This window comes from Pterocles gutturalis, unplaced genomic scaffold (assembly GCF_000699245.1).
Source record: "Pterocles gutturalis isolate BGI_N339 unplaced genomic scaffold, ASM69924v1 scaffold1094, whole genome shotgun sequence".
Lineage (NCBI taxonomy): Eukaryota > Metazoa > Chordata > Aves > Pterocliformes > Pteroclidae > Pterocles > Pterocles gutturalis.
In genome coordinates, this window is record NW_010132877.1 from 40660 (window position 1) to 55518 (window position 14859).

At 36.2% G+C, this 14859-nt stretch overlaps 1 protein-coding gene across 1 annotated transcript in view; it reads left to right on the top strand.

The window, feature by feature from the left end:
- Positions 1-14655, top strand: part of LOC104467282 (activating signal cointegrator 1 complex subunit 3-like) — a gene marked incomplete at its 5' end in the record, with an annotated part of 53331 nt that extends 38676 nt beyond the window's left edge. The window contains 5 exons of the mRNA XM_010081010.1: positions 5297-5448; positions 5983-6133; positions 11829-12035; positions 13998-14173; positions 14272-14655. Coding sequence (XP_010079312.1) covers positions 5297-5448; positions 5983-6133; positions 11829-12035; positions 13998-14173; positions 14272-14419 — 834 coding nt within the window. The remainder of the gene's footprint in view (positions 1-5296; positions 5449-5982; positions 6134-11828; positions 12036-13997; positions 14174-14271) is intronic.
- Between the last annotated feature and the right edge of the window lie 204 nt (positions 14656-14859).

Here is a 14859-nt window from a genome sequence, read left to right on the forward strand (position 1 = left end):
TGAACCACGGATACAAAAAATAAAATTAATCTTCTAAGCATGGATCACTTTGAGCCATGTAACTCAGCCTGAGTACTCCTGAAGTTTCAGCCCCCATCCACCAAGTCATTACCACCAATGGCACCAATGTAGGCAGTCAACTTCTAGCTGAGTAATCATAGATGCAATTCTCAGCTCCAGTGGCACTTCTGATGTTACCATAGTCTCCTTAGCTATACTCTGTCCAGACCAGTTATTATTGTTCATTTAGCTTCATTGCTACTTTCCTTAAATGTAATTTAGGCACAAAACATTGACATTAATATTTACAATGTTTACATTTATATTTACAGGATTTAAGTAGAAATGCTTAGTATATTCAGAGTTATATGACAGGTAACTTCGAAAAGAAGGGGAAATTATTCCAAGCAGTATGAAGTCTTTATTAATAAGATGCGAGCTGTTTCATTTTAACACTTCAATAACTCATCTTAAAGGAAAAAGCTATTTAAGTCATTTGAGTGGATCAGAAATTTTGATAGTTGTACAGTCTCTGTTCCCCTGCCACCTACCCAGTCATAGAAGAGTGATCCAGAATATCTGGCTTTCAGATGAAGGTTGTGAAAGTAATATCAAAAATAGTGTTAAAACTTTGCAAAAAGTTTCTAAAATAAAAGATTTTGCAATCAGGATATTTCAGTTGCTAGACAAATCTCCTAAATGGGTGGGGAGTGAGTGGGATATGTTCGTTATGGAACAATTTAGTATCTGTTATTTTCAGCACATATTCAGAGTGCTTAAGAACACTAGAGAAAAGCAATGTTTTGCTATCAGTGAGTGTGCCACACACTCACCTCTCCCACATCCTGCCTCCATCTTTGCTTGCCCTCAAGCTAGGGAATTATAACCCATAACTTAAATTCCAAGCATTAGTAGTAACTTTGGCTAAAAAGAGACAGACTGTAAAATCTCAGGTGCCTGTTAGACCAAAAGGTACAATTTGATCAGTTTAATTAAGTACTTAAGGATAACCACTGCTCCTGAAAATAAGAAGAGGGAAACCTGATAATAGATGCTGGCGGTTTCATATTAATGTGCCCCTGGAATGAAGAAAAAAATAGCAAGATTTTTATCCAAGCATTTTGACATTCAATTTTGAATGTCATCAAAATGAAAATCTTTGCCATACCTGACAGGTACACCTACATCAATCAGCTGTTGAGCATCAGCATTTTTGTCCTGCACCTGCCATGGTTCATAGCTTGTTGCTTCCCATGTTGGTACAAGCCAAGCTATTTTTGATAATGATAGACAAAATGTTAAAGGATGTGTCAATAATTGCTGTTATTACTTTGTGGTTGTCCAAGTGTAACACTTGAAAGGCTTAAAAGCTAACGCCTGATTCTTTCATTAAAACCCATCTCAGTATAGGCCACTGCTTTTATTCTCATAAGTGCAGAAAGAGGCCCAAATAAGATGATGGTAAACATATTTTTCATTATAACAAGCAATATTTCCCTTGACTTCATCTATTTACACCGTCTTTTCTATTTCAGGTTAAAAAGTGATGGGGTTAGGGCTTTTTATTTTTTTTTCAGCTTGTTGGTTTACCAAAAAATACATGTATGTTTTTTCTGGAAGTAAAAGAATCTTTATAGTTTCGTTTTTTCACTTCTTGCACTCACTGTCCTCTTGTAATTTTTTTCTCAGTGATAAAATTATCCTGTGTTGGCATGAAATTCTAAGACTAGAAAGGCAGATAACAAATCTGTGCCATTTCTCAGTTTAGAATAATAATCTGTGCCAATCTTATCAACTATAAGATATTTAGAAATATTTTTGCTATATTTGCCAAATGAAAGTTAAAGTTAAGAAGCCACAAATTTCTAAAAAGTTATACTGGTTTGTATTTAAAAACAATAACAACAAACCAAACAAGTATCAACTGGAGAAGCTAGAGAGACTAAATGTTATTCATCAGATAACATGAATATTAAATACTTACCATTTTTCCTTTTGTCTTTTATATTATTTTCTTTATTTTGTTGATACATTTTCTGTAGCTAATCTGGAGACAGGGGAATGACTCAGTTTGTTACCATGAGTGTTTAAAGGAATTTCAATAACCATAAGTATCAAGCATCTGTGTGTTTTGCACAGCAGAAAATAAAACATGTGCAAGTTTCCAAGGCAGCAGATAAAACAAGCCAACTTTACCATTGTTCTGACTTTTTCACAATGTCACTGTCTTGGATTTCACATCCAGATAGAGATGCTGTGAATAAATTCTATGGGTGAAGAAGCAGAAAATAAGGAGGAAAAGAGGATTTGCCATGTGGATTCTTTATAACAATGTGGAACACAGAGTCTCACACACACAGGCTTTCCTTGCTCCCTACAGGATATCTATCTGTAGGCCTCTGTCAATTTCTAGGAGATTTTCTATGTGAAAGGATCCTCCAGTTAATTTCAGTGTATAGCTTGGTTTAGATTTATCTTTCTCCTACGTCTTCTCTCTTCCTTTACCCTTTTCAAGCCTCTGCTAAAAGGGGTGGGGGTAGAGGAATAGATTTTAAAAAGAAAAAAAGAAAGAAAGAAAGAAAACAATGAAAACAGTGTTATGCATGTATCCTCAGAAGCATTTTGTGAAAATACCACTGCTTCATGCTGACTAAAAATACAACATACTGTTATTCTTCCTGCTGCTCATGGAAAAGGCAGGATACCTATGCACCCATTATTCTTCACGTATATGCAGCAGTCTCGTCATTGAGGAACATGATGCTTCAGCCTATGTCAGAATAGCAGAAAGGAAAGAACAGGAATCAGGTAGTAGAGAACAGGAGATACCATACTGTCTGAGCAACGTGCTCAGAGACACGGACTGTACTCTATGTTTAGGCTTCAATGTATTTTAAAATGTTGAAACAGGTAAAGAGCAACTTGCCCTGTAAGCAAGTTTAAAAGACAAACTTTGCTCTGATAGATGCTGAGAACAATTCCCTCTTTATCTGACTAAAAGTCCTGTGAAGCAACACATAAATCTACAGGCCATGAAGCTGCTCCTTTCAAATGGGACTTCTAACATAATTTTATTATCTATTGGGTAAACAGAATCACAGCTGGAAATCACCTTGGCAAGCCAAGTGAAAAGACAGAAAAAGAAAACCATTAATGTTGTGCTGTGAGGTACTATTTCTAGGGTCACTAGGAATGTTATTTGAGTGTTTCAGGGTGCTATGGCTCTTCCATCAAAAAAGACAAGTTAAATGTTAAATCTAGATCTTTATTAGGTGAAACGCACTTTATCCACAATGCATGAGAAATGAGACAACATTTGTGTAATACAGGGTAACACTTTAAATATTTTTCTAAGTGTCACTGATCTTATCACCCCCATCTGGAATAAAACCTGTTGAAATTGCATTGCAAACTGCTAAAATAAACTGTGTGACTGGCCAGGACTGAAACTGACTTGTGTCTTTAAACTCAGTATTTCTCCAGAATCAGTGTAATTTAATTGAAATAGCTCTGCGTGTGTAAACAACTCCTTTGTTTAAAGAAGATTTCACTGTTTAGTTTGCCTTAAGTAAATGCTGCCTTTTGTTTGTCTGTAAAACATTTGATTAAATGTAAAGACTTACATAGACAGCTTCTCCTCATTACACTAGTGGCTGAAAAATAAGCTAAAATGATGCAGGTATCTGCTGTCTGAGGAAGTATCAAACAATATCATTTGTCTTTAAAAGAAAAACCCTTGGAAACATCTTAAGCCTAGTCCTAAAATCAAACTGCAACTTTCCTAATCTCAGGAAGATGGTATTTAAAGAAGTGTTGAAACTGTTCAATATACCAGACTTTTCTTGCTTTCCTAAAAAACATTTTCTAGTATTTTAATCAAGCTCCAAAATTCCTACATGGCAAACAGCTTTTATATACATTATTTTCTACTGAATTAGAGTGTTGTAGTATGAAGACACACATTTTACTGTGATTGTGAATGTATTAAGCAAGAAAATAAGCAAGACAACTAAAATATTATAGCATAATTGTCTTCCAGCTGAAATGCTTCTATAAATTGTAGTAGTTGTTTTAATGTACTCTAGACAGGGTGAAAAGTATACCATCTATTCAAATAGCTACATTTACTATTAAAAAAAAAAAAAAAAGTTTAAACCAAAAGTTCGTGTTTGGTCCTTTCTCCTTTGGAAGAACTCTTAAATTCTCTTTGAGACTACCCAAACAGAATGTAAGTCCAGTCAGGAAAAAAGCAAGCATAACAATTTTTACATGTCAGTACGGCCACTCGTAATGCACAATCCATAATGAATTTTGCAGATTTAGATCTTTATGCTAGTGATACTTATAGTATACATTTTACTTGTATTGTCTAAAACATAGTAAGTAGAAATGGAACCGAAACTCACCAGACATGGAAGGCAGGATGATGGCTAACACTTTGAAGTGTGGTGTGTAGCTGGACAGGGGGTTTTGTTTGCTTGGAGGTTTTTTATGTACTTTGAGAAAGCTTTTCAGATTCAAGATAGAGATGCCAAAGGAGAGACATCCAAGCATCCCTCATTCTCAAGACAATCAACTGTTTACAATGCAAAGGGTGAAATCCAAGTTATTTCTCACTGCTCTTATTCACCCTAGGTAAACTATTAGCTATTTTGTAATCTTTCTTCAAGATTTCAAGTTAGGTGTCAGTGTTGAACAAAACCTCGAGAATGCTCATTAAGCTAAATTTTAGGGGTTTTATCTAGTTCAATTCAAGAGATTTTTTTAAGTCCTTAGGTTTAAATGGGAATAATAACTGCTACTGGTAAGTGACATTAGTATTAATTGTTGAACAAATGTAAATATGTTGTTGTTCTTAAATAGCTCAAGGATTTTTGAATAATGATGCAATTCTGGCAAAGCTCTCATGTCAAAATATAAACCAATACTGCAGTTACTTCTTCCTTTACAGTAAACTTTGAGATTTATTCCTTTCATTCTGAGTTGGATTATGTAAAAGAGAAGTTATTTGTAAGGAAAAGATCCCACCTTCTGCTCTTAGCCCCAAAACATGCTGTAAATTACCTTTTCAAGAATATGAGTTGATGATGATGATGATGGAGGATTTAATCCATCTTTTTTCAAGGTTAATTCAAAAGGTGCCTACTGCCATCAGTAGAGGTTGAACTAAATTCCTGTGTTGAAGGCCTAGAAATTCTGTATATGTTAAACATTAATAAATGTTCTTGCTTGTATCAACCAGGTACACAATTATACTTCAACTGTCTTTTTATATATTTATTTCTCCTTTGATAAGGCAATGCTGGATGTTGCAGCACATCATGGCTGGCTGGTGACTGCTCTGAATATAACCAATCTGGTGCAAATGGTGGTTCAGGGTAGATGGATACATGACTCTTCCCTGCTTACTTTGCCCAATATAGAGCTACAACACCTTTACCTTTTTCGGTATGTAATTCTTCTAAGCATTCACAGGTTTGCAATTTCATTCCACCTCTGACTGCTGATTGTGTTTGAATGTCATTGTTGTGCCCAAGAATGCTCATTAATGCACCAGAAGCAGAACTTATTCCTTCACAGTGATGCTTTCCCAAATGGACTTTCTGTTTCTGTTTTCAATATTAATTTATTAATTAACCCCCACAGATTATTTTCAGAACCATGATTCCAGACAAATTAACAAGAGATCACTGGAAGGGTTCCAAGTCCTAGCAAATCTAACTCTGTATATTATCTCTTTATTTTAATCCATTATAAAAATACATTTATATATATTAATATATAATAAAAATATGTTAATATCTTAATATCATGGCTAATGCTAAGCTCTATAGCTGCCTAGATGATGCAGTAATTAATGCTACCCAAAAATAAATGACCAGCATTTAATAACAGAAACCAGTATCAAGTTTTACCACCAAAACAACTGAAAACAAATGTTTGCTTTCCCTCCCTGGGCATATGTTTTGCTTTCCATATCAGAAAGTGGAGCCAAGGCAAAAGGAAGAGTGCGCACGGAGGTTACCAAGGACCTATTGAGTGTCTTCCCGAACTAATGGCTGCCTGCGAAGGAAAAGAGAATGTTTTTGCTTCCATTGTGGACAGTGAATTGCAAACAGCACACATTTCACAGGTAATACTTTCTATCCATCATCATTATCAGTGTGATTGGAAAGGACAAGTAGTTGGGAAAAGACATACTCTCGTCACCTCCCTTCTGCAAATATCATGTGATATTCTGCATGAAGTGCAACACATTCATTGCTCTAATTTCAAGGTACTGCTAACTCTTCAGAGGTTCTTCTCTGCCTGTTTTCTTAATATTATTTTCACTTATTCCCTTCTAACCAGTAACAGAGTCTGGTTTATGGCTGATATTACCACATTGCTGCTCTAAAGATGTTTCTCTAGGGCATTCAATCTGCTGAGTGTTATCCACCTTATCATAGCCAGCTATGCACTAAGAATTATATGCATTGCAAATGTCATTGGAGCTGGTTTCTGAAGTGGTCTGTCAAACATCATTTTTTTCTGAGAATTCTCTTTGTAAAAGATCCAGCACTCATTTTTCTATTTGAAAAAGTAGATGAACATTTCATACTTCACAGGAGGAAGAAAAAAATACTATTCCAAAATGTTAAGCTGGAGTCTTATTTTCAGTTCGATATTTAAGCTGTTCAAGCAAAGGACAGCTATATTCCATAGCATTCATTACATGCTAAGCCTATTGATTTCAAATAAATGTATGAAAGATGAAAACTTCAAAAGCTATACTTCAAATGTGTTGTATTTGAATATTTAAAAGGACAGCAATATGTCCTGTGTTTGGCTGTTCAGCTTCAGTTAAACCTTTTACTGGTATGCAAACAAGAAGAAAAGTACTTAAATGTCTATAACAGACATCTGCATTTGTAACTAAATTAACATCAAAATTTTGAATTAAGAAAATGTATTGACATCAAAACAAGCCTTCCTTTAACAACAGATTTCTAACATAATACACATTGATTTCAGTCCAACTTTTAGATGTGATAAAAAATTAGAACATTGTTATAATTAGTTCAGGGAGAACTCAGAAGTAAACTTACTTAATTTATTTGCATAAATTGCCATTCTGTTATCTTTAAAAGCAAATGCAAATTGGCTCTGTCTGATATGATGATGGTTATTTGGCTCAAAAGTGCTTCAATTTGCGTAGCAATCTGGTGTCGTCTCTGCAGTGAGGCGATCCCAGGTAACATACAAATCCTGAATTATTCCAGAAATTAGTATGTTTAAAGCATCAATTTAAGTGCTAATTGCAGTAGTAATGAGAAAAAGCAGTACTACTGTGAGATTTGCATCTACTGCCCCATCAGTATGCCTGGAACGGCTGCTGACTGGCAGAGGATTTGGCTGCTAATTAAATAATTGTATGCATGGCAGTGTTCTCATCTGATTCAATAGATGAAGATTAATCCTCAGATAAATATGTTTGGCTGGTATTGAAATGTCTTAGCAGTTTCTTCAAAAATAGCTTGTGTGTATGTGGTGCGTACGTTCACACTGTGACTCTATACCTCTATATGTCTGTTTGTAAATACAGATGCATATAAGAGGGAAAAACATAATGTCTTAGAATCATACAAGGAGAAAGTTTCATTTCCATGAGTTGCAAATGGCCATATTGGGTATAGCAAAGCCATGACTGTATTATGCAGGTCATTGCAAATGTGAAACATTTATACCAACATTTTATATTCTTTACAACATTTTTTTCAGAAAAAAAACTATAGAAATACCTCGTAGAGAATTAAAATCCATATTGAAACTGCCTGTTGAGTGCCTTCATATGTAAAGTCTTTCATTCCACACTTAGGGGCTAACCAAGAGAAAAATTCTTCAATAAAAAATGCATCTTTATGATGTATTTCCTATAGCAAAAGAAAATACAATTACAGAGTTTAAGCCTAGCATTCTGGCACCAGACCTGAACAAAGTGAAATAAAGTAGTAAGTACACCACTAAACTGCCAAAAACATTATTTTCCTAACAGACCTTTTACATCTCTTTCACAATATATTGAACCTGTATCTTACTGTTACTAGCATGAAACTGGTAAAAACAGCTTGAGCTTCAAATAAATTTGAGGCAGACAGGAAAAGGAAGAAATTTCACATTTAGAAAGAAGAAAATGTCTTTTAAGCAGACTGGTAATTAATTTTTAAATAGCATCTCTTGAAGCTGCTCATGGCTTTGGAATATTAGGCTGAGTCCTGGAGAGACAGGTTATTGGCAAAAATGCTAATGATGGTATCAAAGGTCCATGAAGAATTTCTCATGTGACTATGATTTGAATCTATGGGTTTGGTAGGTAAATGTATATATAGTATATATACATGCACACATTAGGCACATTGATATATTTAAAAGGAGGTAATATGTGCTTATGTTATCCTATACAGCAAAAGACACAGTAAAATTATCAAGAAATACCTAAGAGACGTGGGAGCCTGAGTTTAATTTTCCGAAAGTTAGTTATAATCCTAAATGTCATTGAAAGTTAACGGGGCTTTAAATGCTAACAGTCTGAATTCAAAAACTATTTAGACTGTAACTCTGATCTTTGGCCTAAGCTCCATGTTTGTTTCAGTATTCATTCTGAATCATATTTCTTTCATATTCTCAATCATATCTCTTAGAAACCAAAAAATATTTCAAGTCTTTTTCAGTTTCTAAGTCACTTGGGCAGTAGTGACCTTTTAAAATACTAAGCTGATATTTATATTCTTGAAAGAGAAAAAAGAAACCGTAAGACTGAAAAAAATATCCCTGCTGTAGTACTAGCTGCTTTTACTCTGGAAAGTATGTCTTCATTTTCTCCATGGATGATAAAATGCAGTCTGCTGTCCTTGCTGTATCGATGATCAAGCAGTACAACTTTGCCTTTAATTTTCAAATACACAAGGCCTGGAGAATGACATATTACAACTACTTTCTTATCTAATTAGAAAGTTACTCAGAGGTACTTTTTTCTGTTTGCACTGTAAAAGCTACATGAAGACATGACAGCCTTTGACAAATAGAATATGTTGGGGTTGTACAGTAAAAACCAGACCAAATCATAGTCTTCAACAGAGCGACAGGTAACGCCACTAAAGGAGTTAATACATTATGATCTCTGTTCAAATTAAACTTTGTTCTTACATAATTGTAACAGGCTGTGTCCTATAAGATAGTACACATAGAAGTTTTCCATGTAAAGGATATCTAAAGTATAACCAGAGGGGTGATCACCAGGTTGGTATATATTAGGGTGTCTCTACTGAACGCAACAGAAGTACCTACCCTGCTTCGGTGCACGGAGTCTCACACAGTAGGTCTGTACAGTTCCTACAGTAAGCTTTGTCTTAAAAACCTTCACATTCAACAGAAATTACTGCTGAAGTTGTCTCATCCAGTGTGACCCGCTGGAGGTGATTTCAGTAGTGTCTTGTGTGGTAAATGTAGTGACATCTTGGCAACAAGTAATTAATTAAGACTATCTGTGGTGGTTTTTCTCCTCCTTCAAGGTAGTGCGGGTTTTTTCCCCCTTTTTCCCTTTCAGAGCTGGGACAAAGAGGGGTATCTTTTCCCTTAATGTTCTTTCTAGCTGTTTATTTTCTGTTACAATTTTTCCATCCTTTCTTAGCTAAGGCGCTATTAAGAACATCAGTGCACTTATCATTGTGCCCTGCTTTTACACTGCAGTTCCTGAGCGCTCACAGCTGGCCCTCCCCACCTTCTCCATTGAACAGACACAGCTGTTCATGCAGCACACAGAAGAGGGAAGAGAGAGAGAGATTAGTCTTTAGTCTAAATCAGTTTTCTCATTTAGTTCAGCCAGGCTCTGGTAATGCAGCCATTTTAATCCAACATAAGTCTGCACAGCAGCCGAAATGGGCAGTCCTGCCCTCCTCGTACCATTTTCACCTCTCCTGACCTAGCTCACAGCACAGCTGCACAAATGCTGTGGATGGCTCGGGCGAGGAGATGGGAACGAGCATCTGGGGACGAGGGGAGGAGGGATCACATCAACCCTCTTGCTGACAGTCAAAATGGCCTGTAGCCAAGTGGCCATGTGAATGCTTGTGCCAGAAGGGGAGGAGGCTGGACCACTTCTTTCAGTGGCACTGAAGGCTCATGCTTTTTCAGAGTGCTCACAGGATTAGAGAATATGCTTCCACAATCAGCTTTAAGCTGATCTAAGTTCATGCTGTCACCAAAATGATTAGCAAGCTCGTCCATCTAGTTGCACAATCACAGCATGGTAGTGCCAACATCTAGCGGATGAAGGGGGGGACAGCTAACTGGCAGGGAGGATGTTGGAGAGAGCGGCAGCTCCACCTTTTCCGACAGCAGTGCGATCTTAGGTCTGCTTCCCTTAGCTGCTGTATCCCTAATTACGTATTAACATATACCATTATTGTCAGTATGAATCATGGCAATGATGTCTCTCAAAAACAAACAGAGCTTTTATTAGGGCTCTGTGCCTTCCAGCACAGTAAAAAGTAATCAGAGACACATGAAGCACAATCTAAATGAAAATAGGTTCTGTTGAAACACAAGAGGGTCAAACCCAATACATGAAAAATAAAATATACTTTAGTCTTTTTCCAGATGAAACATTTCTGTTCCATGCCAGTATTGCCCATGCAACTATGCCTACTCTCTTTGTTCCCACAAGTTCCCATTTTGACATCTGCTGGTTCTTCACCAAGTTCAATAGTCTTCTTTCCTCCTTCTTCCTACCCTCTAGCTTTTCATATGTGTTTTTTGAAATCATGGGTGAAGTGCTGATTCCTATTCACTTTTGGGGATGGAGGGGAAGGAGGGCAGGGCAGAGCATGGTTCTTCATTTTTTGGTTTTTTCCTTCCAAGGCCAGACTGATCTATCTTTTTCAGCCACAATGAGACCACAAATCATTGCCTCCATTCCATAGCCCATTTTTCCATTTTTTCTTCCTAACAAATTTTATAGAGTGAACGTTTGGATTTTACTAGATGAAAGCCTACATTATTCCCCTCCATTTTTGTCACAGCTTCTCAGAGCTGCTTTTCCTTGTCTGATAGAGACTGAAATGAGAAACACATAGGGCTGCATTTTCAGGATGCCTCTTTAAGGTTGAGGAGTGTGTCATATTCAGTTACACCGATTACATGCTGCTAACAACAGTTCTCTGTACAAGGATGAGAGAAAGTTGAGGGCCTGTTGCAGTTCATGAGAAACCACAGAGACTTAAGATTCCTCAGGAAGACTATAAGGAGAGTTCATGAAGACTGATGCAAGAAAACCTTAAAAAAAAAAAAAAAACCTAGGCATAACTTTTGGATCTGCAGCTGAACTTTTGGTTAATTATCTGAACTGATCCTCTGAACTCTCTGAGGTTTGCCCATTGCTAATTAGCACTACAGTGACTTGTTCTTTATGGATTACGCTAAGGAAGTTTAATTTAAAACTTAATTATACTAGTTTTTAAGTGGCTTATAGGGAAAAAATACTCTAATCGGGAGTGGTAAGGAATTTTTCCTGTGTTCAGACATCAGTAATCTTATTGAGGCATGTATAACATGCTTGAGGAGTTTCACATCTGTTTTATTTGCTTAGAAGAAAGTAGAGTAAGAGGTTAATGAAAAGTATCATATGATTCTGAGAGTCATACGATTGTATATGATCTTCTAGTACATAATAAAATGTTATTAATATTAAATAAATACATAGACTGCACATTGAATTGTTATTGTTACAGTGACAATGGTCTGAGTTGTATAGATTGTCTTGTAACCCACAGGGATCTGTTTTTCTACAGGCTTGGAATTTCTTATGCCGTTTGCCAATTCTAAACGTCAGCCTGAGCATTAAAGGCTGTTGGGATGACTCAGTTCAGCCACAGAACGAAGTGCCTGTTCCTTCTTTGACAACTGACATGCGAGATGACAAAAGATGGATCAAATTACATGCTGATCAAGAGTATGTGCTCCAAATAAATCTGCAGAGACTCCAGATGGGGTATCAGGTAGATTAATTTATCATTCCCTTTCCAAGTGCACAAGTTTCCAATAATTTACATTATCAATAATCCTTTATACTGCATAACAGGAGGTTTCATGGTTTAAATATTATGTAAATTATAAACACTTTCAAAGCCTTTTCTGTGTTAGTAATGAAGCAAATGGTTTTTTTCAGGTTGCAGTAGGATAGTAAATAGACTCTTAAGGTAAAATCCTAGACCAATTGAAGTTAATGAAGAAGATCTCATTATTTTTTACAAACCAGAAACTCGTAAAGTTCATTTGCTTGGGTACTATAAGCAGTGACATTAGAGATTATAACTTCACAGGCAGTACTTAAGTACCCACCAGCCACAAACTCCTCCCACTCATACTCTTGCCTATCCTGCTTCCCCAAACCAGTTTATAAGCTTCCCTATTATATTCCCATGTAGCTCCAAACTGCATACCAGACCCGTACCTATGTTTCTACTTGTAGCACATCCTCAGGCCTTTACTAAGGATATTTTCCTCATATTTTACATGTGAAGCTTTCTTGAACAGCTCCTAGAACAACTTCTACATACAATTCTTTTCCACACTTAAATTCCAGTCCCGCTCCTTTGCCCAGTTAAAGCAGATCCCATTTCCTCTTGGGCTGGTTACCTCACTGGGCCCATCTTCATGTGCCAAACCAGAACCACCAGCACAGGTTTCCAGCTGCTCTGCCTGGAGCAGCAGTAACCCACTGTACCTGTTTGTCAGCTCTTGGAGGAGTTAAGACCATGCCTCCTGCATTCAAATCAGGCACTGCTGACACTGTAGCTATCATTGACTTATAGATGCATTTTTTTATAATTTGAATACTATGAGTGGCATATGGACCACCATGATTATAATTTTGCTAATGAATTTCTCTAACATTTCAAACAACTAAGAGTGTTAATTACCAGCATTTTTGTTCAGATACAAAAAAAGAGTTCAGGATACAAGCAGAGAACAGTTTTCGATGTTAGTTCTGAGACTCTTAAGACAACTTCATTTTGATAAAAATAATAAAGGAGATAGATATGTTCTGTTGTAAATCCTGAAGTTAACTTACATTAGTTAAAGACTTACATTTGAAATGTATTCTTTCACAAAATACTTTTTTTCCCGAGTACAGCAAGTTCACCCTAGCTTCAAGGGAAAACAGTCTCATTTTTAGGAATGAAAAAGGGTCAAAGCTCCTCCATAAGTCATTCTATTTGCTGGGCCAGGTACTGACAGAGACTTACCTAACCAGAAGCCACCAAAAAGAAGGGAGCAGGAGCATTTCATGCAGTGATCACTGTTTTATAAACCTCTCCTAGGTTCCTCTTTTGTAAGAAACAGCTGAATCAAACTGTTTCTGAAGCTTCATTGCTATGGTGGTACTTTTTCTTCTGTATAAATCTTCAGTAAAACCTTTCCATCTACAGAACACAAAATGAATGCTGATTGAGTGTGCATCACTATATCTTCAGCTTTCAGCAGTAAATTCACCATCTTAAAGAATCACTGAAATAATCTTTCCTTTTGCTATATCAACCTCAAATGAAGACTTCAAGTGCTGTTTTTGTCTTTATATTAATCTTGAACAATACTGTTTAGCATTATTTAAAGACACAAGGTTTTCAATTAACCTTTCTGCAGAGAATAGCATTTGGAATACATTAGATGAAATTACAAAAAGGGAACAGTATTTCCATTCAAGTTTTAATAGCTTACAAAATAAGTGGAATAATATCTCGTATTCTGGGTTTTTTATGGGGACCGTGATTTTATTTTTTTAAAAAACCCTTAATCTGCAAAGAAATTAAAATCTTTTAGTAAGATTTAGTGGGTAAATTATAGTCTTATGTAACAATTCACAACAATGTGGTGCTGAGGTGCTTTTCATTCAAGGAAGAATGGCATTTTGGAAAGGTGATTTCTAGTTTTACTAAGCTGTTTCTTTTCACCAACAGGGAAAGCAAGACAGTAAAGCAGTGGCTCCTCGATTCCCCAAAGTTAAAGATGAAGGATGGTTTTTGATATTGGGAGAAGTCGATAAAAAAGAACTCATCGCCCTGAAAAGAACTGGATATGTCAGAAATCGAAATACTGTTTCTGTTGCTTTTTATACTCCAGAGACTCCTGGAAAGTATGACAAATTTACAAATTAAGTTCTCGTAATGATTATCTTTTCTAAGTAGTCAAGACCTCATTTCCAAACTAATGATTCTGCTTTTTACATTTTAGGTGTATTTACACACTCTATCTCATGAGCGACAGTTACCTCGGCATGGACCAACAGTACGATATTTACCTGAACATTATACCAGCTAGTACATCAGCACAAGCCACAACAGAGGTGTCTGATGCTATGAGTCACCTCGCTCTGAAGTAAGGCGATCTGAAAAGTCCATTCAAAAGAACTGGTCTTGCAGCTAAGACATCTGGTCATTCTGGACATCCAAAAATGTTTTTGCCTTAGTGGAACCAACTTCAAACCTCAAGACAACTAGAAAATTGAAAGTGACTACTGTATTGACTCTGGTAACACAGAGTTAGCCACAGTGGCCTTACTCCTTTATGAAGATTTGTCTTTTCTTGTTTCGTCTTTCCTCTTTCAGAAGTCATATTGTTAATTAAATTTTGGCACATCAAAATAAAAGACTAAAAGATATTCAAATTTGCGCAAATTTAGGGCTATAGTCTTCATTCTGAAAAGTGTTCTGTAGCCTGTGTATTAATGTAGTTTAACTAGTAAACTTTTTTAATTTATAGGGAAAAATACAAAATTCGATCTAAGAGCTGCTGAAAATATTGATGGATGTGTTTTATTTC